This window comes from Thermothielavioides terrestris, chromosome 4 (assembly GCF_000226115.1).
Source record: "Thermothielavioides terrestris NRRL 8126 chromosome 4, complete sequence".
Lineage (NCBI taxonomy): Eukaryota > Fungi > Ascomycota > Sordariomycetes > Sordariales > Chaetomiaceae > Thermothielavioides > Thermothielavioides terrestris.
Genome location: NC_016460.1, coordinates 2,924,501 through 2,946,963, shown reverse-complemented (window position 1 = coordinate 2,946,963; position 22,463 = coordinate 2,924,501). Strand labels below are relative to the sequence as shown.

General features: G+C 59.7%; 7 protein-coding genes across 7 annotated transcripts; 2 read left to right on the top strand and 5 right to left on the bottom strand.

Annotated features, from left to right (window-relative positions):
- Positions 1-2,024: 2,024 nt before the first annotated feature.
- THITE_2119671 (uncharacterized protein) lies at positions 2,025-3,170 on the bottom strand. Its single transcript, XM_003655648.1, has one exon. The coding sequence runs from the start codon at positions 2,781-2,783 to the stop codon at positions 2,121-2,123; it is 663 nt and encodes a 220-aa protein (XP_003655696.1). The 5' UTR covers positions 2,784-3,170; the 3' UTR covers positions 2,025-2,120.
- Positions 3,171-4,008: 838 nt separating this feature from the next.
- Positions 4,009-7,754, top strand: THITE_2080404 (uncharacterized protein). Its single transcript, XM_003655647.1, has 5 exons — positions 4,009-4,439; positions 4,550-4,638; positions 4,703-4,778; positions 5,393-5,428; positions 5,583-7,754. The coding sequence occupies exons 1-5, from the start codon at positions 4,135-4,137 to the stop codon at positions 7,603-7,605; spliced, it is 2,529 nt and encodes an 842-aa protein (XP_003655695.1). The 5' UTR covers positions 4,009-4,134; the 3' UTR covers positions 7,606-7,754.
- Positions 7,755-7,843: 89 nt separating this feature from the next.
- On the bottom strand, positions 7,844-9,633 carry THITE_2119663 (uncharacterized protein). Its single transcript, XM_003655646.1, has 4 exons — positions 9,161-9,633; positions 8,672-9,009; positions 8,331-8,580; positions 7,844-8,221 (listed from the first exon to the last, which is right to left on the bottom strand). The coding sequence occupies exons 2-4, from the start codon at positions 8,964-8,966 to the stop codon at positions 8,083-8,085; spliced, it is 684 nt and encodes a 227-aa protein (XP_003655694.1). The 5' UTR covers positions 8,967-9,009; positions 9,161-9,633; the 3' UTR covers positions 7,844-8,082.
- A 752-nt stretch (positions 9,634-10,385) lies between these two features.
- Positions 10,386-13,061, bottom strand: THITE_2130975 (uncharacterized protein; the record flags this gene model as incomplete). The annotated part of the gene is made up of 9 exons (XM_003655645.1): positions 10,386-10,554; positions 10,648-10,704; positions 10,828-11,036; positions 11,132-11,347; positions 11,439-11,488; positions 11,581-11,621; positions 11,681-11,865; positions 11,929-12,111; positions 12,198-13,061. The coding sequence occupies 9 exons, from the start codon at positions 13,059-13,061 to the stop codon at positions 10,386-10,388; spliced, it is 1,974 nt and encodes a 657-aa protein (XP_003655693.1).
- A 1,754-nt stretch (positions 13,062-14,815) lies between these two features.
- Positions 14,816-16,773, bottom strand: THITE_2119660 (uncharacterized protein). Its single transcript, XM_003655644.1, has one exon. It carries the CDS (start codon positions 16,298-16,300, stop codon positions 14,996-14,998), a length of 1,305 nt encoding a protein of 434 aa, XP_003655692.1. The 5' UTR covers positions 16,301-16,773; the 3' UTR covers positions 14,816-14,995.
- Positions 16,774-17,767: 994 nt separating this feature from the next.
- THITE_2119656 (uncharacterized protein) lies at positions 17,768-19,017 on the bottom strand. Its single transcript, XM_003655643.1, has 4 exons — positions 18,818-19,017; positions 18,478-18,612; positions 18,354-18,413; positions 17,768-18,296 (listed from the first exon to the last, which is right to left on the bottom strand). Exons 2-4 carry the CDS (start codon positions 18,526-18,528, stop codon positions 18,099-18,101), a joined length of 309 nt encoding a protein of 102 aa, XP_003655691.1. The 5' UTR covers positions 18,529-18,612; positions 18,818-19,017; the 3' UTR covers positions 17,768-18,098.
- Positions 19,018-19,746: 729 nt separating this feature from the next.
- Positions 19,747-22,340, top strand: THITE_2119654 (uncharacterized protein). The gene is made up of 2 exons (XM_003655642.1): positions 19,747-21,336; positions 21,450-22,340. Exons 1-2 carry the CDS (start codon positions 20,063-20,065, stop codon positions 22,027-22,029), a joined length of 1,854 nt encoding a protein of 617 aa, XP_003655690.1. The 5' UTR covers positions 19,747-20,062; the 3' UTR covers positions 22,030-22,340.
- The last annotated feature ends 123 nt before the right edge of the window (positions 22,341-22,463 follow it).

Genomic DNA, 22,463 nt, shown 5'->3' with positions numbered 1-22,463 from the left:
TCGGAGTCCTCAGCCCAGTAGACCGTTACGATTGTAAGCAGGGGCACCTTCGTGTCCGCATTCGCCAAGGATATTATCGACGTGTTATTCTCCAGTCTGGTTTTGTCATCCTAATAACGCAAATGCTTCCCGTGATGTTCCATTCTTGACCGATGCATGCAGTTTGGAAGGCAAGAGAGAGTCCCAGATGTGGCAGAAACAACAAGGGAAAGAAAACGAGCAAACCAGCCGCTGTCGAAAGATATACCACCGAGCACCTCCCAGATTCATCGTCGGGTATGATGACCATCGAAAACGAAAGGATGCGAAACCTGAGCCCAGTGAACTTGTCCAGGAAGAGAGTAAAAGAAAAGAGAAGACGAACCTAACGAACTTGTCTCAGAAGAGAGTAAAAAAGAGAAGACGCACGCAGCAGCGACAGCAAAGGCAACGGAAACGACGACGCATCAAAAACGCCAAATATCACCCCCTCACCCCCTTTTCAATCAACGCCTCCCCTCCTCCGCTCCTCAAACCTGGAAATCCGCTCCCTGCTGCTCTCGCGCAACAATCCCCTCCAGAACTCTCTCCAAGGCGCGCGCCTAGCTCGCCGCAGACGAGGCCCTGCCCCCCCGCACCGCCGCGAGCCCCTCCTCTTCCCCCACCTGCTGCTGCTGCTGCTGATGCCGATACGGATGCTGATGCTGATACAGCTGCTGATGCTGCTGCTGCTGCGGCGCGCCAGCATCCATCGACCGCCGCGCGATGCTCGTCTCGACTCGCACCACGCCCACACCAGCTGCACCACCACCAACACCAGCACTGCGGGGACCAGCCTCGCGGGGAGTAGCACCGCCGGGAGTAGCACCGCGACCGGCACCGCCCGCGCCGCTGGATGGGCCGGGCTGCGGATCGGGCTCGCTTGCTGCCCAGACGCGGGTGTCGACGACGCCGGCGCCGACGTGGAGGTTGGTGTCGGGGCGCGGGCGCGGGCTGGGGTTGGCGGTGGTGGTGAGAGGTGACCAAGTGTGCTGGGTTTTGGCTTTGGACGGGGTAGAGAAGTGGGGAATTTCAGGCGCTGGACGGTAGTGGCGGTGGTGGTCGTCGTCGTTGGTCTTGGTGTGCTGCTGCTTGCGGGAGGGGATGGGGATGGAGATCGCGGGGAACCGAACCGGCGGTTTCGTCGCGGGCGTGGGGAAGGGGAACGGGTTGCGGGCCGGCGGGGGAGGGCCGGCCTCGATCTGGGCTGTGGCAATGTCGATTTCGGCGGCGGACAGGTCCGGCCAGGGGTTGTGGGGGACGACGCCGAAGGCGGCCGTTGTCGTCTTCTCCGGGAACGGGACGGCCTCCATGTCCATGGTGAAGTCTCGCGGCTGGGCGGCGGCTGAGGAAGAGTGCAGCGTCCTCTCTCCACGGCTGGCCAGCGAGACCTGCTCGGCTGTGGGGAGGAGGCTCTCCTTGCGGGTGGATGTGGTGCTGCTGTTGCACGAATCAGTAAGTATGATAATGAAAGAGAGAAGAGGGAGGCGCGGGTGTGTTCGTACCTTGTGGCCAGCGAACTCTTACCGCGGAGAGGGCGGGTGAGGGAAGACCAGCTCCAGGTTGAAGGGCGCTTCGCACGGGGCACGTACTCCTCCCTGAGTTTGGGGAAGATGTAGCCCAGGCCGACGGCGAGCAGCAGCTCGCGGTACATGTTCAGAGCCTCCGGGGTGCTGCCGAAGGGAATGAAGACGATCAGGCCGGCAAGCAGGGCAATGAAATTGAGGGCCAGAGCGGTGAAATCCATCAAGTCGGACGTGGTGAAGGAGATGAAGTGGACGTTGAAGGGGTCTGGGCCGAAGTGCAGACGGTTGAAGTCGTAGGGCAGGTTCCAGGGGGCGCCCTCGATGATGTACTTGATCAGGAGGATCAAGACCATGGGCATGAACACGATGATGCAGAAGAGCGTCATGAAGTAGAGCTTCTTCCGGATGCGGTCCTGCCTGGCGGCGGCAATGCCGTCCTGCGAGCGGGTGACGTCTCGGGTGACCCTGTCGATCTTCCGATAGCGGTAGAAGGTTACGGCTGAGCGTTTGTCAGTTGAAGGGGTGCCCAAGACAAATGGATCACTGCAGGGGAAGGGAAGAGAGGATCTTCGGATGCTACTTCAACTCACCTGCCATGATGCCGGCCCCGACGGCGTAGGCAGGGGTGGGCAGGATGTAGAAGACGAGGTAGAGCCAGTTGGGGTAGTAGACGGGACTGCACCCCGCCAGGGTCGAGACGTTGTAACGGCCGATGGTGGCGAAGTAGGTGAGGAGGACCTGGATGACGGGGAAGGTGAAGATGACGAGGGCCGAGACGATGCGCTGGCGGCGGCGCTCGCGGGGGGTGGGGGTAACGGCGCGGTTGAGGGCGACCTTGCCGGCGAGGGAGCGCATGATGTCGAACATGCTGACGTTGAAGGCCGTGTGCAGGCCGAACTGGAAGTAGGCCTGGAAGTCGCACCATCCGTAGCCGGCCCACCAGGTCTCGACGTTGTCATTGCGCCAGATCAGGGCGTTGATGAGGGTCATGCCGTTGATGATCAGCAGCGTCACGCACATGACGGTGCCGGCAAACTCCCCGTTCCTCCAGAGCAGGCGCGCGGGCACCCAGGTGACGAAGAGAGAGAGGAAGCCGAGGAAGACGCGGAAGAAGAGGTTGACCTGCAGGGCAGGGTGCGTGTAAGGGGGCCCGGGTCCGATACGCTCTTCAGGGGTCGTTGTGAAGCCGAAAGCGGCCCACTTGTTGTGGTAGTTTGTGCCGTTCGCTGGCGAGGCCATGGCGACGATATACCGGTCAGGGAGAAGGAAGAGACGAAGGGGAAGGGGGATGATGAGGAGAAAGCGTGTTGGGTGTCGTCGGTCTTCCCAGGACCTCGATGGCGGGTCCGGGACAGGCTGATACAGCAGACTCTACGGCCGAGTCGAGCCGGGCTTGTTGGCTCCAAAGGCAGTGAGACAGTGAAGAGGCAGCGGCATGCAGAAGACAGAGACAGAGTCAGAGTCTGGAAATGGCGATGGTGATGGCAATGGCAACGGGAGCAACTCGAACATATAGAAGCACGGCGGCGAGGCGACGGCCCAAGGGACGACAAGGAGAGCATCCCATGGCTTATTGCTCTATTGCTCCACTGGCTTATTGACAGGAGGCAGTCCATTGAGACTTTTGTGACAGATGGGCCCCGCATGCGATGGTGGTGTTGCGGGCGCTGGCAAGTGTCCGGTGAGAAGCGCTGAATAGCCTTATTGAAGCTCTATTCAGACCCAAAAGCGGAAATGCTCGGCAGCGGCGAGGAGTTGCAAGCGCGCAAGTCAACAAAGACCGCAAAAGGGAGAAGGCCACTCAACCCAGAACGATGGTAGGGCACGCCAGACGACAGCGAGCAACACCAGCGTCTCATATCTGACGGGCTCGCCGCGAAAATGCGATGCATCACGATTGTTCCTGGGAGCAATTTCTCGTCCAGCCCGAGCGTTGTCGGTGAGGCTTCGCTTCGCGACGCCCACGCTCACCGGGGCCCCATCAAGCAGATGCAGCTGCAGTTGCAAGCTGCTTGCAGGATGCTGCTCGGCCGAGACACCGCGCTTCTGCTGCATGGGTGAGTGGCCGTCACGGCGCAGCGCATCTTCACAAGGGATGGAGAGGCTGCGTCGGCAAGCTTAGCCAATAATAGTAGCATGTGAAGCGTTTCCCCGCGGCTTCTTGTCGAACAGAGCAGAGGGGCAAGCGAGGGGCAACCCGGCCAAATCGAGGAGCAAGCAGTCAGTAAGCAGGTGGAAGCAGGAAGCAAGGTGTGGTGGTGTGGTGACACATCGATGGATGGGATGGGTTTGGGAAAGAGCTCCACTCCTGCCAGGCAGCAGGGGGTTGTTCAAGCCACATCAATGTGGCTTGAGCTTCTTCAATCTGGAACCCTTCAGCCACACAGCTCCCCGAAGTGTCCCTACCGCCAAGTGGCTCGCGTCTCTGCAATCAGAACGCGACGGGGGAGTTGAGCTGCTCGGATTGGCGTTTGACACCCACGAGGAGAACCGCCGGCCATTCCAGCGCAACCAAATCTCTGGGAAATCAAGCGCAGGAATAAATCGAAGAATTGCTCGCTTTACTGAATTCAGCAAAATCCTGAAAGAAATGTCGGCCTTCCTCCGCTCCGCAACCCGCGCCGTCGCCCGGCCGCCCGCAGCCGCCACCGTGACTGCCGCGGCGGCGCGCCCCTTCAGCTCGACCGCGGCGCGCCCCGTCGCGCGCATCACCATCGTCGGCAACCTGGCCGACACGCCCGAGCTGCGCGCGTCCAGCACCGGCCGCGAGTACCTGCGCTACGCCGTGGCCAGCAACTCGGGCCACGGCGAGAACCGCAAGACCAGCTGGTTCAACGTCAGCTGCTTCGTCGACGAGGGCCCGCGCAGGGACTTCTACCAGTCGCTGCCGAAGGGGTGCGTGTTCTGCTCTTTTGTTTCCCCTTTTTCCACTGGGAGGAAAGGAACCCGCCAACCAACTTGACTTTGCTGGCTAACCGCGTGCGCGGGGGTGGTGTGGCGAGCAGGACTCTGGTCATGGTCCAGGGCGATGTGTCGATTTCCCCCTATGTGGATTCCGAGGGCAAAGCGCGCCAGGGGCTGAACATCACGCAACGTATGTCGCGCACCCTATCGCTTGCTTGCGGGATAGTCGCGACAGACTGCTGACAACCCTGCAGGTGAGCTCGAGGTTCTGCGCCGGCCCTACAACCCCAATGCTGGCGCTGGCGCTGGCGAGGGCGAGGCCGGGCAAGCGTAGGGAATGGGCGCTCGCATTTTGGCAAACTCTCGGTTGAGCCGAGGAAATGTGATCATGGACTCGAAATATGGATCAATCCTCTCCTCTTTCAGCTGTAAAGGTATCAGACCGATCGGGCCCGGGGGTTGTCTCTCTGCGTGGTGGAGACATGGTGTAACAAGTACTTGTGGACTGCTTTTAGAGTATGATACCAATGGACCTTTCTTTTGTTCACAGCGCTGGGTGTAATGCTTTACTTGCTCTGCTGATGACCCTGACACCTCACCTTGACTGAAAGGGGCGGGCCAGCCAAGGACTGATAAATGCCCTCCCAGGTGACAGCAGTAGTGTATGTACCCTAAATACTCCGTACCCTCTGCGGTGGGGGGGGGGGGGGGAATTGGCGGCATTGCGTCGCAAGCACGGGCCTTGAAGATGCGGAGGAACTTACGCAGCAATGTTACGGATTACGGAACACTCCCTGCCATACCCTTAGTGTACCGTTAGTTATCAGCTTATCGATTAATTGATTTTCCAGGCCAGCCCTCTTTTCCCCTTCGCCTTCGCATCAACTGTTCCATGCCGCAGCTCTGCGCAACCCAACAGCCATGACGAAGCTCTGGCTTCCCAGAGGCCTCAGCAGGCCACTCCGAAGGCCGGTCTGGCGGTACAGAGTCAAGCTTCTCGAGCGCCGGGGCTTTGCCACGGTGAGCGCCGACTCGAGGTGAGCCTCTGTCGCATTGCAGAGAGAGCCCGAGCCCTCAAGCGCGCGCATTGTCCGTGATTCGTACTGACCCCGTGTCTTTCTAACACAACTGCAGGCCGTTCGATGTCATCGTCATTGGCGGCGGCCATGCTGGCTCCGAGGCGTGCGCGGCCGCAGCCCGTGCCGGCGCTCGCACTGCGCTCATCACCCCCGACATCCACAACCTCGGCGTCTGCTCGTGCAATCCCAGCTTTGGCGGCATCGGCAAGGGCACCATCCTGCGCGAGATCGACGCCATGGACGGCCTCGCGGGGCGCATCATTGACAAGGCCGGCGTGCAGTTCAGGGTGCTCAACAAGAGGAAAGGCCCGGCCGTCTGGGGCCCGCGCGCCCAGATCGACCGCGCGCTCTACAAGAAGTACATGCGCGAGGAGCTCGAGTCGTATCCGAACCTGTCCATCCTCCTGGGGAGGGTGTCCGACATTGTCATCTCCGACAACCACGACGACCCGGCCGCCGACGGCGCCAAGAGCAAGATCACGGGCGTGCGCCTCGAGTCGGGCGAGGTGCTGCCCACCGGCCAGGTCGTCATCACCACCGGCACCTTCCTCGGCGGCGAGATCCACATCGGCCTCGAGTCCTACCCCTCCGGCCGGATGGGTGAGCAGGCGACCTTCGGGCTGAGCAAGTCGCTCCGCGACGCCGGCTTCCAGCTCGGCCGGCTCAAGACGGGCACGCCGCCGCGGCTGGCCAAGAACAGCATCAAGTGGGACATTCTCGAGGTGCAGCGCGGCGACGACCCCCCGATGCCCTTCAGCTACCTCAACGACGCCGTGGCAGTGCAGGACCAGCTGCTGTGCCACGCCACCTACACCAACCAGGCGACCCACGACATCGTGCGGGCCAACCTCGACAAGACGATCCACATCCGCGAGACGGTCAAGGGGCCCCGGTACTGCCCCTCGCTCGAGTCCAAGGTGATCCGCTTCGGCGACCGCGAGCGCCACATCGTCTGGCTCGAGCCCGAAGGCTTCGACAACGACGTCATCTACCCCAACGGGCTCAGCATGACGGTCCCGGCCGAGGCCCAGGAGCAGCTCCTCCGCACGATCCGCGGGCTCGAGGACGTCGTGATGCTCCAGCCCGGCTACGGCGTCGAGTACGACTACGTCGACCCGCGCAGCCTCAAGCGCAGCCTCGAGACCAAGGCCATCCGTGGGCTCTACCTCGCCGGCCAGATCAACGGCACGACCGGCTACGAGGAGGCGGCCGGCCAGGGCATCATCGCGGGCATCAACGCCGGCCGCGCCGCCCGCTCACTCCTGCCCGTCACGCTCTCCCGCGCGGACGCCTACATCGGCATCATGATCGACGACCTCGTCACCAAGGGCGTCTCGGAGCCCTACCGCATGTTCACGTCCCGCTCCGAGTTCCGCCTCAGCACCCGGCCGGACAACGCCGACGTGCGGCTGACCCCGCGCGCCCGCGCCTGGGGGGTCGTGTCGGACGCGCGCTGGGCGCGCTTCCGCGACGACGCCCGCCGCGCCGCCGACCTGCGCCGCCTGCTGCGCGACACGCTGCTGACCGCGGCCGAGTGGCAGCGCGCCGGCGTGCCCATCGCCCCGGCCACCGCCGCCGCCGACCCGCTCCGCCGCCGCCGCGGCTGCGACGTGCTGCGCCTGCCGGGCGTCGGGCCGGAGCACCTGACCCCGGCGATCCCGGGCGTCCACCCGGACGCGTTCCCCGCCCGCATCCGCGAGCGCGTCGCCGTCGACATCGTCTACGAGCCCTACGTCCGCCTGCAAGCTGCCGAGGCCGCCCGCCTGCGCCGCGACGAGGAGCTCGCCCTGCCGACCGACCTCGACTACGACGCCGTCCGCGGCCTGAGCATCGTCGAGCGCACCGTCCTCAAGCAGGCCCGCCCCGAGAACATCGCGCAGGCCCGCCGCATCGAGGGCGTCACCCCCGCCGGCCTGGTCAACCTGCTCGGCCATGTGCGGCGGTTCGCACCGAGGAGCGAGGGGGCCGTCGGCGGTCTGGAGGGGGAGGAGGGAGAGGCGGTGCTGGAGGGGTTGGATGTGGCTGGGGCGGAGGACCTCGAGACGCTGGATGCGAGGAGTCGGGTTGCCGAGTTATGAGAGGGGACTTGCTTGGTTTCTTTTGAATTTGGTGTAGAAGGTAAACTGTGCGAGGGAATCTCAATGTATTTAGTCACTCACGGATGGAACACAGCATCGCAACAACGGCGCGACGGTCTAGGGGTCATTATTATTATTGCTTTTTTTTGAATTGTATTGTTACAGGGGTGTATGTATGTACACTATTATGGACGCAACCGCAAGGTGTCCGACCTGTCCTGACAGTGACTGTTGATGTGCGTGCGCACAACAAGCAACGTCAGTCCCATAGACCTAGCTTCTCGAAGCACATCTCGACGGCCATCAGCCCTGCCGCGGCGCCGTGACACAAATCGACAGACCGGCCGAATCAAGGCCTGTTCTGCTCAATTGGCCAAAGCCGGACGTGCTCTGCCGGTATTTGCTCACGCTCCCCGCCCGAGGTTGTTGTGTGACTACGTGGAAGACCTAGTCCCACGGAAAAAGCAGGCCGAGATCTCACCTCTGCTCCTTGTCCTTCCTGCCGGCGGCCGCCTTTTCCTCGTCAGGCTGCGACTGGTGCGTTAGGATCTTGACGGCGTCCTTGCTGTAGACGTAGCTAGCGCCGCTCCAGATGGTTGTCGTTGCCACCACGTACCTTTTTGTTTCGCCGCATAGAAAAAATCATCAGCAAAACACCTGTGCGTGAAACAAAAAGAGAAGGAAAACGAAACGGAGTTAAGCAAAGAGATGAGAGTGTAACTCACTGCAGAATCCCCAGCGTCGTGCTGAGATCGACCGCCGGGATCACGGGCGCCACGGTCGTCAGGCCCATCAGCCCCAGCTGCAGCGCCGTATTGTACTTGCTGATCAGCGTCGGGCGCACCTCGGCCGAAGGCAGCGAGAAGTCCCAGTATCGCGCGAAGGTCTTCGGCGGCGGCAGGGAGATCCAGCGGTAGTAGATGGCCGAGATGGCCAGGGCGATGTCGCGACCGAGGATGATGACGGCGAGCCAGACTATGGGGCGGGAGGTCAATCGGGGTTGGTGATTTGGGCACAACACAAGGTGAGGAGGAAAGAAAGACATTGAATGTCGGGTTTTACCTACCTGGAAGCGCCCCCTTCATGGCCAGGGCCACGGTCAGGACGGTCATGAGCGTCTTGTCGGCCATGGGGTCGATGACGGTGCCCACGACGGTCTTGAGATTCCAGCGGCGGGCGATCCAGCCGTCCAGCAGGTCGGTGATGCCGGCGTAGGCGAACAGGCCCAGCGCCATCGCATGGTAGTCGTGGAGGATGCAGTACCCAATGAAGGGTGCCGCGACGAGGCGGGAGGCGGTCAATAGGTTAGGGAGGGTGTAGATGTTCTCGCGCAGCGTCGTCGTCGACACGGCGGGCAGCATCTTGCGGAGGGCGGACGACCGGTTCCGTTTGGGTGAGGCTGAGCTGTGTGCCCGTCTGTCAGTCACCGCTGATTCCCAACCCCAACCCCGGAAGGGGCGGATGACGGCGCAGTAAGGCCAGCGGCAGGCGCCCTCTAGGCTGCATGGAGGTGAGGTTGATCGCACCCCAAGGGGAATACGAGCCCAACGCATACCTGCTTTCCACTCCCGTATCGGGCTTCTGATTCTTCCCGTCTTCCGCTTCCCTCGCATCACCACGCCCCCGCCTGATCGACGCGGCGAACCATCTCGCCTGTGCATGTGCCCCAACGCCGCCAGCTACTGCTGATGCAAGCCCGCTTCCGGCGCGCAGAAACCCCGAAGACAGTCGGTCAGGCCGCAACCTCTGGTGCCCTCGTCTCCAGCTCCCTGGAACTAACCCCCAAGAGCCGCTCAGTGCCGGGCTTCGCGCCCTTGCAGCGGCCCCCGTCAAACCTGCCATTGCCTTCCCAGCGCCACGCTTCAGGCCTGCTGAGGCCGGGATGAACAAGCATAGCATAGTTCCTGCGTACGCAACGCAACGCAACTATGAGCACGTGCAATTGAGATTTGAGGGGGAGTTCGTCAGCCCCTCCCGGCCTTGATCGGATCCAGGGGTTCGACTCGATCTGGTGCGCAAGGATCGGGAGCGATACTGCTGATTTCTGCAGGAGATGCAGGAGGTGCAGATGTCGGGGCAAGAATAAGGACGTGTCCGGAACTACGATATCCAAGGTCACCGCGCCCACCCGCCTGCCTGCTGCCTGCTGGATGCTGGATGCTGCTGGGCTTTGGCTCGGGCGCGGCGAGAACACGGAAAACCCGGGGCTGTTCTGGCGATCAGCTGGGGCTATTCCATCACGCTTCCGGGCGAAATCGGATTAAAGAAAGAAACAAACGGGCGCAGATGCTCAGCGACAGGGAATGGTGTGGTGATGAGTTGGGGATATCTCGCACGTGAGCTCGTGCATCATCCCAAGAAGGGACGACGTTGAAATTGGAGAAAAAACTGCAGGGGTTCAAAGTGGAGCGCTAACTTTACCCTGCAGAGCCAAGCCGCCAAGCCCATGGGGACTCGTGGGAGGGCAGGGGTCAGAGGCTCGACTGATGGTGATAGGGCTGAACTGGAGCACCCTGGCCCAAGTTACCTTATTTGTGCTGCTCTGGAACCGAGATCTTTCCCCAGATGTTAAGTTTACTTGATGAACACCCGCCCCAAAGTCGCGGAGCAACGGGGACGGCTCCTCAGACTCTCTCTCTTCCAGCAATAAACCTACGCATTACATGCAATTTTCTCCACGACAAAAAAAAAACATCCGCCCTTGGGCGCATATCAGAACCACCAAACTACCCGCTTATCCACCCTGGGAAGTCCAAGGGGGGGAAAAATGAGACATGTCTTCATGTTTCACTGTAGAACCACGGCGTCATCAACGCCTGCGGGCCCGGATCGTTGGGAAACGGCCGACTAGGCCACTCCATCGGGACTGGAACATGCGCCTCGAACACGGCCATGTTGTCCGTCTGCAGTGATCCCGCGTCGCCACACTTCACGAGCACGCCGCACTCCCTGTATCAAGGGCGCCGCATTAGCCTACACATCATCTAGGGAACTGACGGGGCCAGATAAGATCGAGGTGGTGGTGGGAGAGGGGAAACGCACCAGTTACGACATGTAAGCTTGGGCTTGCCGGTAGCGCGGTCGCGGACAAGTCGACCCCTTTACGAGAGAATTTCGAGCGTCAGCAGCTAGTTGAACCTGAAAATAGATAGAGGGAAACCCAGGCCCGGGAGCCGACCCATTTCCCACGGCTGTTGAAGTTTAGCGGGACGACAAGCTCACCATGCGCTCTCGGAAAGATTTGCACTCCCAACATAAGCAAAACAGCTGCCGACAGCGGCGTCCTTCGCGGCCTCGTTCCGAGGCCGCACATAGATCACCTTGCTGTGCATGAGCAGTCCCTTGCGCACGGAGACGCAGTCGCGCAGGACCTCACGGGGAAACGACGCCGCTTGCCACCACCTGGCCTGGAAGCAGATGGTCCCAGCCCCCTGCCGCACACCAGCACGCCGTCAGCAATGGTTACGCTCCAGAGACAAACACGGCCGCCACCCAGGCGCGGCGGTGAGAGATGACATGACCATACATTTTTCCCGCCCTTGCTCTGCAAGACGGTTTCTCGGGACGGGAAGAACACGCGGACGTGTTCTCTGACGGTGCCCGCGCCCTTGACCGTGGACGATGCCGCGTACGTTTTGCCGCTCGCCGTCCGCTTGCTGTATTCCTGCAGGCCCGAATCACCTTGGCAGGCATAGTACAGCGCGGCGAGGAGGCTGTCGGTCACCGCGCCGAGGGAGGCGCACTGCGTGGTTGAGGTCAGCTCATGAGTGGATGGTCCTTTTGGGAGAAGTACGCTATCTTGGACGGCTCGCCGAGTGGCCCCCGAAACGTACCACATAGTCTAGCTCGATGGGGTTGGAAGAAGAGAGATCAAGTGTCTTCACTGCCCGGCCGAGTCCACAATATCCTGTCGATATATCAGCCGCCGGTTCCTCCGGCGAAGAGGCGGCTGCCGGGAGCGAGCGCATTGCTTACCTATTCGCTGCCACGTGTCTTCGGCGGCATGAGAGCCAGGTCTAGTAAAACAGATCAACAAGGATATTTGCACAGCAGTTCATGAGACGAGAGTCCTTACATCGTGTGCACGAAATGGTAGCGAGAAGTCTCAGCAAAGTCGTAGTTGAGCAGGCTGCTCACAAGCTCCTCGTCCAGCCCTTGGGCCCGTAAGAAGTACAGCAGCTCTTCGCCAAATGGGGTAAGCTTCTGGGCCTCCCTCTGTTCGGCAGTTTGGAACTTGGGCAGGTCGATGATGAACACCATCTGCCATGTTCGTCGTCAGCATTTGCCATCAAGCCCAAGACAGTCAACTCAGGATGAGCACACGTTTTCCATAGTACCGGTCTCGCCCCAGTCAAACGACATCAGATTACCGGTGGGCACGACGATCCGCATGTACTTCTCGTACTTGAGCAGCTGGAGCTTGGAATGCATGGAGCCGACGGGCTGCATGGGCGGGAAACAGAACCGGATCCTCTCCCGCGGGACGGCGTTGCGCATCTCTTCCTTCTTTTCTCACCCAAGTTGCCAGGTCAGCACACGCTCTTCTCCTCTCACGGAGAGAAACAGGTCGAATAACGAAAAGAAAGCCTCACATGCGCCTCGTCAGCAGCGAATGCAATCAAAATCAGTTTCGTGCGCGCCAGGTCAACCTTGGACAGCAGCCACCGCACGTCCCACTGGTATGAGCTCAGCACGGCCAGCTCGAGCTGCTGCTTCTGGAGGACTTCCTCAATCTTGATGTCGTCGCCCTGCCGTGGCTGCCCAAACGCCCAGGTCTTCTTGACGACTCCGCGCGGAAACGGGAGACGACCAGCGGCCGATGCAGCGGAAGACGAAGACGGGGCTTCGGCGGTAGCCGTGTGCTGTTGCGCCGCTGGCTCTTCGTTCCTGCCGGAACCAGCAGACATGAAAAGCAAAGACGGCGAGGATGAGTTTTTCTCCGCCTGCGCAGCAATCCGCGGCCGCTGCGCCGGCCTTGATCCCAAAACGTCGGCGGCGGCGTCGAGCCCGGATGCCTTCCGCTTGCTCAGCCTCGCAAGCCGTTCCTCCTCCATCTTCCTCCTGTCGAGACCAGCCAGACCGGCCATGCCCGACGTCGAAGTCGAAGAGGAAGTCGAAGCGGGCTGTCGGCGCTCCGACGTCGGCTCCTCGCCCCCTCGTGGGTCAACAGCGCCAGCCCCGACTTCCCGGCTGCCCGACTTCTCATCACGAAGGCGCGGCCCACCGCCGCCGCCGCCGCCACTACCACCACGACCATCGCCACCACCATGCTCCTCCTCCCCATCATCCTTCGTTAGGTCAATCACCCCGCCCCCTGTACCCCCAGGAACGGACCGCTGCGGACCCGGCTCCTGCCCTAGCGACAGAGCCATCGCCACGCGCAGCGCCTCGTCATCGTCCCGGCCGCCGTTGATCTCAGCCGCCCAGTCGGCATTGTCCTTGCCGTCTGGAGCCATTGCCGCTGTCGATTGATGAGGCGCTATTTGCGGTTAAACAAGCAGGGGGGACTTCTTTTTAAGTGCCAGGACGGGCAGCCCTGCCCCGCAATAAGCCAAGATCAAGCAACGTTTGCGGTGAGGCGGGTGGATGTTTAGATGTTGTTTAGAGAACGAGTGACTGATTGTCTGTTACTGGTGCGATATCGCATACCCTTCTCGAAGGGAATGTGAATGTTGTTGGCTGGTTGACTGAAGTGTTTGTTTGGTGTGCTTGGTGCAATAATTGGGGTTCCAGGCCGGGTACAAGTGCCGCTGAGGCTCTACCCCTCCAATCACGCAGCGCTGCGATGTCCAACGACAACGACAGGAATCATTCCCTCAACAACCACTGGGCCATGGATGGGGAAGGCCAAAGCTGTATGTATGATGGCCTCACGATTGAATCCTCCCGCATGGAGTATATGCGTTACATGTGCGGTAAACTTCGTCCCGTCGGGTGAGCTTCTCTTGAGCGCTGCAACCCTCCCACTCCCCTGGTATACCCGTCTCGAAAGAGGTACCGAATATTGGCATGGAGAGGAAACAAGTCACGCTCAGCAGCAGTTCGCATCCTCCAATCGAACGAAGACAGCAAAGATGGGAAGCATCATCATGGGTCTTCTGGCTATCCTATACGATGTTCGTGTATAAAGCTTGTCGACAGCCCGATCCACACCATGCGCTTCCCTTGCTTTTTCTTTTTTTTCTTTTTTTTTTTCTTTTTTTTTCTCTTTCGTTCGCTTGCCCGTTGTCGAATAGGTATTGTCGGGTGACGTGGTGATGTGTTGAGCGTAGTTGATGTGTTGAGAGTGTCGCGCGACATGCGGAGCCACGCCGACACTGCCAACTGCTTCCGCCTTCCCCCCTCCAATGCTCCTCGCTAGCCCGTGTCGGGTTTGACTCGCTCCTTGCGTGCGCGTGGACAATCAACGCTGAAGCAAAACCAACGAGTACCGAAAATGAAGTACCGGGCAACGTCCTGCTTTGAACCCCCCTCCAGACAGGACTCCGATCCCAACGCTTTCCAGAGAGAAAAGACGAAGAACGATTACCCGTCTGTGTCGAAGACCTCCGTGGAAGGCCAACTCCCCAATTCGCTCAGCCTCTCCAACCAGAAAGCCCACGCAGCCCGGCGAAAGTGGGATATCCGCCAAAGGAAACCTTCCTCCTCAACGCAACGATCAGACGAGCCCCTGCGCCGCTGACACCAGAGACACGGACAGAAACCGACGTAGACCAGGAACACATGGCTCTCCGAGACCGAAAAAGGAAAAGGCTAAGATGTAACCGAGCCCTCCCTCACCCGCTTGCCCAAATGAGGACACCTTGACTCCGGCACCTGTGCCGCTCCGCCTTCTCTGTGCCCATCGCGACCCTCTATGACTATAATTAGCCCAAGCGGTACTCTCCTTCCCTTCCGAATATCCGGCACCCCAAGTCACGACACCTGGACTTCGAGTATGCACGACTACAGACACCGATCCGGAAACCCAGAAAAATTGAGGTAAGAGTAGGATAGATAGAAAAATCGAAGGCCAGAACGCAGAAAACATAAGAGACCGCCATCTACCGCCCGAGACAATGCAACCGAGTCCGCGCCCTGTCCCTGTGGTGCCCCAAAACACCCAAACACAAGCCCGGTCCCCTCCGCCATGTCATCGCGCTCTAGATGCGAAAAACCGTGCTCAGTAGCAGAGTCCCATCCAGTCCTGAAGCCCAACGCCGGAAAAAACAAACGAAGAAAAGGGAAAAAAAATGGGGTAATGGAAAAAAAGGAGGAAGAGCAGAGTTGTAAGATATGATGAGTCCCAGATCCGGTAACAAAATGCGATTGCCGATCTGCCAAGAAGTTGTCGAAAGTATAGCCTGGCTCCGTCCGCCAGGAGGTAGAAGCGGGCAGTGGGCGCGAAGTGTCAAGGGCCTTGGCCGTTAGCCGGCGCAGGCACCTCGGGCGTTGACGCCGGGGTCAACTTGAGCAGGCGTCGCAGGCTGTCCTCCATGTGCAGGAGCTGGGCGGAGCGGCTGGTATCTGGATTAGTCGACGCTGAGGCGGCCGGCATTGACGAGACGGCAGGATGGTGAGGCGAAAAGAGCGGCGGTATATCAGCGGGCCCCGGCGGCAGTAGGGGCGAGCGGCTCTGCTGGAAACCGCCCGCGGGGGACATATTCGATGCTGACGGCGCCAGAATCGGGTGGGACCTGGTCCCCGAAGGCGGTGATGCATCGGCCAAGAAAGCAGGCGATCCTGCGGGTGCCTGCTGTGGGCCGTCGGACGCAGGGATGGCAAGGAACCGCTTCAGCCTCTCACTCATGTCAGTCGACACAGGATCCGGCTGCAGCGGAGCAGGCTTCTGCAAGGGCTCGCCCTGCTTCTCGCCGGATCGGGCCGCACGGATACGGTCCTGATAGGGTGTCGAAAACGCCGGCCCTAGCGGCCTGCCAGGTATACCATTGAGCTCGCTCGCGGGGATACCTGCCGGGGAGTCGCGCTGGAACCAGGAGCGGCGGTTGGCCTGGCTGAACGCACCCCCAGGGAGGGTCTTGGGCTCCGCAGGAGATCGGATCTGAGCGGGAGGAGAGAAGAATGGGTGGCTCGGTCCAAGGATGTTGGCGGAGCTCGCACGGCGCGCCCGCTCCTTCTCGGCCCGGTCGGCTCGGAAGAAGATGTCTAGGGGCGACTCTCGGCGGGTTACATCGTCGGTTAGAATGCGGTGTTGAGGGGTGGGGGCTTCCGAGTCGGTGGCAGGCGGCGACGGCTCGCGAGTGACGCGATCGGTATCCTTCGCTGATGGCGAGTCGAGCGCCTTGGACAGGAAGCTGGGGATCGGGAGCGAGGACGGCGCTGGAGAGGCATGGAACGTAGCACCAGCAAAGGCGGGTGCCTCAACGGGCTTCGGCGCCGTGACTGGCGGCGGGGTTGTGCGACCCTGCTTTGCGGGGCCTGGCGACGAGACTTGTTTTGCCTTCAGCTTGTTCCCGGACCGGGGCTTGGACTTGGAATGGTTAAGCTGGGAGGATGGCACTGGGCTGTTGGGAGCCGGCTTTTGAGGGGTCGAGGGTCCCGCGAGCTCCATGGGGAAGGACCCCTCGCTTGGAACGTCGTTTTCCGAAGCGTACGTCTTGTGTGCAGGAGAGTTGACGGGTCGCTTTCCGCGTCGCCGGGCGGGAGTGCTCTTTTGGTTTTGTTGCGGTTGCTGCTGCTGTTCTTGTTGTTCCATGGTGATGATGCTGTCCACACACGGTCTGAGAGCAGTTTTGTGCGTGCAGCGAAGGGTTGGTTGGTTCGCTTGGAGTCTGTCGGGAAAGAGGAACCCTTCGGCGGCGGCGGGTGTGAGGAATGACTCTCGGTTGGTTCCGGTGACTGCTTTGTGACGCCAGGTCAACAGGTCTGCGATTGGAGGGGCGCTGTGGAAGAAAATGCATATAAATGGAATGCTGAAATATCGCTCCCAGAAAAGCAATGCAGTTCTAGGATTGCAGCTGTAGTAACATGTGAGATATTTGTCTGCTTCCTGTTTTGCTGCCTTTTCTTTCTTTGAGCGTGTCTGTTTTCTTCGACTCCATCGTTCGTTGAGGGAGCGGGGGCAATCTTGGCAAACACGTCCAAACAGCACTGACGATCGAGGCTGGGCAAGGCTGAGATTGGGTGGTGGGTGGTGTGGGTGCCGGCTTGGCGCGAACTGCAACGGTTTTGATGAATGGGCTACTTACAGAGTACAGACGGGAGTCAAGGCAGTGAAACATGGAGGGCAAGCAAGGACGACATATGTGTATTTATGCATAAGCGGGTAACGTTATCGAGGTATGTAACGTCATATCGCTGTCTTTTATCTAACGTGGATTGCGGCGGGGCAACCTTGTGCCTTGTGTTTGCTTGGCGCTACTGAGCCGTCACCTTCCTCACCTCACCTTAGCTTTCCCCACGATCCAGATACAGCGGCCTTGTTCGTGCATTCCCCCCTCCAGCGCCGCATTCGTGCGCACTTGCGGGTGCAATCCCAATAAAGGTTTGTAGTTGAGCTAAGATCACCAAGTTTAGCTTCGCCCTTCTGTTAGACGGCAAGGCGGAGACTAACCACTGTTGCCTAAGCACTCCGGAGGAACCCTTGTCGCTGTCCGGATCGCGGAACCCACCGACTTGAAGTTCTCCAGACCGAAAGCTCCCTGATTTTTTCAGACCAAGCCGCCTTACGAACCGCTGGCAGTCGGGCTTAGTTCCTAGGTTACCAGCGGCTGTCACCATGGCTGACGTCGAGATGACCGATGCGCCCACCACGGCGTCATTGACCAAGAAGAAGGGCGGTGCCGCCGACGGCGAGGGGAAGGAGGGCAAGAAGCGGTTCGAGGTCAAGAAGGTAAATGGGCCGAGCTGGTCAAACTGCGTCGCTCGATTCCGTGCTGATGAGGGTTTAGTGGAATGCGGTCGCGCTTTGGGCGTGGGACATCGTTGTCGACAACTGCGCCATCTGCAGGAACCACATCATGGATCTATGTCCGTACCACCATGCGGACCCTATAGAGTTTTGCTTTTATCTGCTGACCTTCGGGCCCTTCAGGCATCGAGTGCCAGGCGAACCAGGCGTCCGCCACGAGCGAAGAATGCACTGTGGCTTGGGGGATTTGCAATGTAGGGCTTCTCTGCCTTGGCTGCCCTCCCTTCGCGACCCTGCTACTGACACGCATGCAGCACGCATTCCACTTCCATTGCATCTCGAGATGGCTCAAGGCCCGCCAGGTCTGCCCGCTTGACAACAGGGACTGGGAGTTCCAGAAGTATGGTAGATAATCCGAGAAATGGGGTTGGGTGAGGACGGCGAGGCGCTTCCACTTGGGAATGGGTACAGCATATTCCCGTAACACGGTATCGGCGGGGTCGGGTCCGTCGATAGATGTTCTGAGTGGCAGACTCGAGATACCGCGAATATGATGAATGAATGTCTTGCTATGACACGCTGCAGCCACTTGTTCCGCATACAATTCGCCGCCTTCCCTGGCACCTCCTCCAGCCGTTGGTGTTCACCCAAGTATTTTGCTGTCAACCACGAGGTTCGCCGGTGTTGCGAGCCCTCCAACCGGCAGCCATTTTACGGGATGCCGGTTGAAGAAAGGCCAGGGTGGGACGACAAGTGCGAAGAGGGCGGCGGTGCCGGCGAGTCCAATGTAAAGAGTGAGCTTGATATCCTGCCGGAAGTATCCGACGAAGAAGGCGACAGCCTAGGCGGAAAACAGAGCGTCAGCTGGGCTCCCTGGGTTGTGAAATCGAATGCTTACCCCTACGAGCGTCAAGAGGACATTGACGAGAAGATCGACCAGCTTCTGGCCCTCAAAATCCTTGGGAGCCGATTAGCAGCTACATCGAGAGTGTGCGCCAGGAACACTCAGGACAAGCACTAACAATCTGGCCCTCAAACAGGTCGCGGATCTGGTCCAACAGCTGCTCCGCCATCCTTGCCGTCAATTGCCAGCGCTAGTACCGCTCGGAGTCGTTGGGATGGTTGCCACCAAGGTGGTTGATGGAGGCATTCAAGAACTGCCCAAGAGCTGTGAGTCCGGTGGTCGGTTTCCCCAACGTGGCTTCAGACAATCCGCCACAGCGGCGGGGGTCCCATGTTTCCTGGTGCCGTGTCCATGCGCCCAATCAAGCTCCCGGCATGGCCTTGTAGCAGGGGCCCACCTTCCCCCCTGTTGCAACTTCGACCGGTACCTAAATGTAGCATTGGATGGGCACAACTTACCTGGTAAGATGTAAATCCGGACTCCGGGGTGAATGCTGCCAGGTGCATGGGACGGATCTCCTGATTCCAACTTGTGTTGCGCATAAGCAAGGTTCAGTGGCAAAAAAAAAAGATGCGCTTGCATGCATTTAAGTTGTTGTGCTACTTGATCTGGTGCGTCTTCTATTTTTTCTATCCTGGCGTCTCCACAGGTACGAGCTGCAGGTTTCGGCAGAATCCAGTCTGGACCCGCCGCCTGCATGCTAGGTACTCTGCAAAAACGCCGGGGCTAGCTGGTCAGACTTTTATAAACTCTGCTTAGCCTTTGTTCAACAACGGAAATCCCTCATCCACATCAACCCGAGCACAGCTTTGGGATTCTTCTGCACGCAAACCGGACCGAATTCGTTTGCTAGGTCTACAACCGCCTCAACATCGCTCTGTTGGCCCTGCGCCCTCCAAAGGTTGACCGCAATCCGCCCGAGCATTAAGAATCGGGAGTCGCGCGATCCACAGTCAGTTCGACGACGAGGACGTCATCAACATCGGCTTTCTGGCACCAGATCGTCGCTCACTACTACCGACCAAATTATACCCTACTCGACTTGCCGACCACCAAGTCCTCAATAAATACATCACTGTCACCCTTCGTTGACCGACCATCCGCTTCATCTCGTTCTTCCACGCCAACTCCAACTCCAACCAACAACAACCGCTTCCGAGTCATCGGCCTGGGGATATCACCGTGCGGCGCTTTTTCTAGCCAACGTCACACAGCGCCGATTGAATCTCTCTCGTCACCCCAAACCACCAAGTTGGCGGGCCTCAACTGCGCTCGGATTTCTTCTCGTCGTTCACTCCTCGGGCCCCAGCTGGTCTACAGCGGAGTGAACAAGCAGCCACCGTAATTTGAGCCTGCTTTGCTCCGTCAGTCATTTTGACAGCCGTCCGGAAGGATCGCGAGGTCCCATCCTCTTCACTGTCGCTCATCCGGTCCGGGGGGAGCTACAGCGCAGTCAGCCATCAAGTTGTCGCAACTACACGGCCGTCGTTGCGGGCGGCTGCTGGCCGTTCGCTGCCTCCCGCAGGTGAACTGAGACAAAAATCCCGCGCGACAATATGCGTGCCGGATAAGTTCTAAGAAGGCGCGCTTAATTCGACTCTCTGTCTGTTGGGAAAGAGAGCGGAAGGAAAAAGAGAGGAAAGCGAAACGAAGTACAGACGGGTTCACTTTGACCGGCTATGAATCGACCCGATATGGCAACAATGTCCGACCACGAGGATACAGTGGCAGGCTCGGGGTACTCCACCCCTGTTCCCGAGCTTGATGACCACCGGAACCAGACGGCTTCGGTCCAGCGATCTGACCGTTCTCGTCGGGGCACCTTCGACTCGCTGTACGGCTCTCGCGTTTTGGCATCCGGAGCCACTCCTGGCGAGCCGCGAGTTCGAGATTTTGAGGAAGCTGTCGTTGACGAAGAGGCTGGCGAACACTCGCCGACGCTCCGCCGGGCCCGCCGCCCGACTGTCGAATCGCACTCCGTTCGGTCGTCGTCGCCGCCGAATTCGGTCAAAGCGTTTGCCGAGGCTCGTCGTCAGCGTGGCTTTTCCTTCACGGAGTCGAAGCCCGAGCGCAAGCCCGATGATCCTGAGCTGCAGCGGACCGCGTCGATCGCCAGTCGCCTGAGCTACCGCAGCAAGCCGCACACCGTCGACAACGCGGACGCTGCGAGTTTGGCCACGAACCGGTCTGCCGAAGAAGATGTTTGCTTTCCCGTGCAGGACGAGCAGAGGGGCGACCGTCTGCACATAGACTTCGATTACCTCGAGAGCTTCATGAGGGCCGAGCGCGAGGCTCGTCAGATGGCACGTCGTCCCTCGGCCGCTCGGGTGTTCCCTGACCTGCGATCCGAAGCCGCTCAGGCAGCCGCTCCGCTGCCAATGGTCACGATCGACGGCGACTTTCTGGACACGCCATGCAGCAGCGAGACCAAGTCCGAGAAGGCCGAGGCGCGGGAACCGGAGGAGCAGGCCAAACCGATGCAGCCGTCCCAAGCCGATAGCCGGGTGAGCTTCTTCTCCTCGGCGTGGGAATCGACCATTCATGCCTCCGATCTCGAAGGCCTGATCCTGCCTGGGGAGGACATTCGTGGCCTGTTCACTTTCCCCAAGGGCGAGACCGATGGCGTCTGGTGGCTCAACATGACCAAGCCCTCTGAGGAGGAGGTGCGTGCGATTTGCCGAGCCTTTGGAATCCATCCCTTGACCGCCGAAGACATCACGACGCAAGAATCTCGCGAGAAGATCGAGCTCTTTCCGTCGTACTACTTTGCCTGTTTCCGATCCTTCTACATCGAGGTCGACCCGGAGACGAAGGAGCGCGAGTTTGTGCCCTATAACATCTACGTCGTTGTCTTCCGCGAGGGCACGTTGAGCTTCAGCTACGCAAACAACTCGCATGCGCAGCACGTGTGGAAGAGAATCGCCATGCTGAAGGACTACGTCGCGCTGAGCAGCGACTGGATCTGCTACGCCTTGATGTAAGACTGTGCCCTCATACAAAGCGCCTCCCCCTTCCTCCCCCCCTCCCCATTACCCTTCCCTACCGCTCAGCGTGGTTTAGTGCAGAGCACCTGCTAACACCGACACGCAGCGACGACATTGTGGACTGCTTTGCGCCGGTCATTAGCAAGCTGGAAGCCGATTCCGATCAGATTGAGGACGAGGTGTTCATTGCCCGCACGGATGACATGGCACAGTTTCTGCGCAAGATCGGCACCGCCCGCAAGAACACCATGGCCTTGATGCGACTGCTCGGCGGTAAGGCCGACGTCCTGAAGGGCTTCACCAAGCGATGCAACGAGAACTACAAGGTCACGCCGCGCATGGACATTGGGCTGTACCTCGGTGACATCCAGGACCACGTGGTCACCATGATGAACAACCTCGGACACTTCGAGAAGATGCTGTCTCGCGCACACAGCAACTACCTCGCTCAGATCTCGATCGACGGCATCACCCAGGGCACCAACACCAACAAAGTGCTGAGCAAGATCACGCTCCTGGCGTCCATCATCGTGCCGCTGAACGTCATCACGGGTCTCTTTGGCATGAACGTCGAGGTTCCCTGGCGGGATGTCGACTCGCTGGTGCCGTTCTTGACCATTCTGGGCTGCTTCATTGCCTTCACGGTCATCTGTTCCTATGCGGCCTACAGGATGAGGATGCTCTGAGCTGATAGACAGCGGTGGAATATGTCGAGTCGGCTGCATGTCCGGGTAGAGTTGGACAGGGCGAAAACGGGTGTTAGTAGCATTCCTCTTTCACTTTCTTTCTCATTTTCTGCGTATAGAGATGTTGCTCAGCATTGCTGTTCAGAGATGCCTGTCTAGACGTCTTGACCTCGACAATGGTGTCTTTAAATTTAATATAGTTCACAGCAGCATCGAATGCTGTTGAGAAATGTGTGTCTCGTTACAGAGTCGACATGAAGTGATAGCTCTCGGTCCAAGTGGATCTTCCTTTGCTCGTTCTCTGCAGTGATTGGCCACACCCCGAGCCGAATGCCCTTGACCTTTGCTGGAGCTCCCCAAAAAGTTCGAGCAACACCAGACAATCCATCAAGCCGCTCGTTTGCAAAGGTATCGCGACCTCTCGATTGGATAAG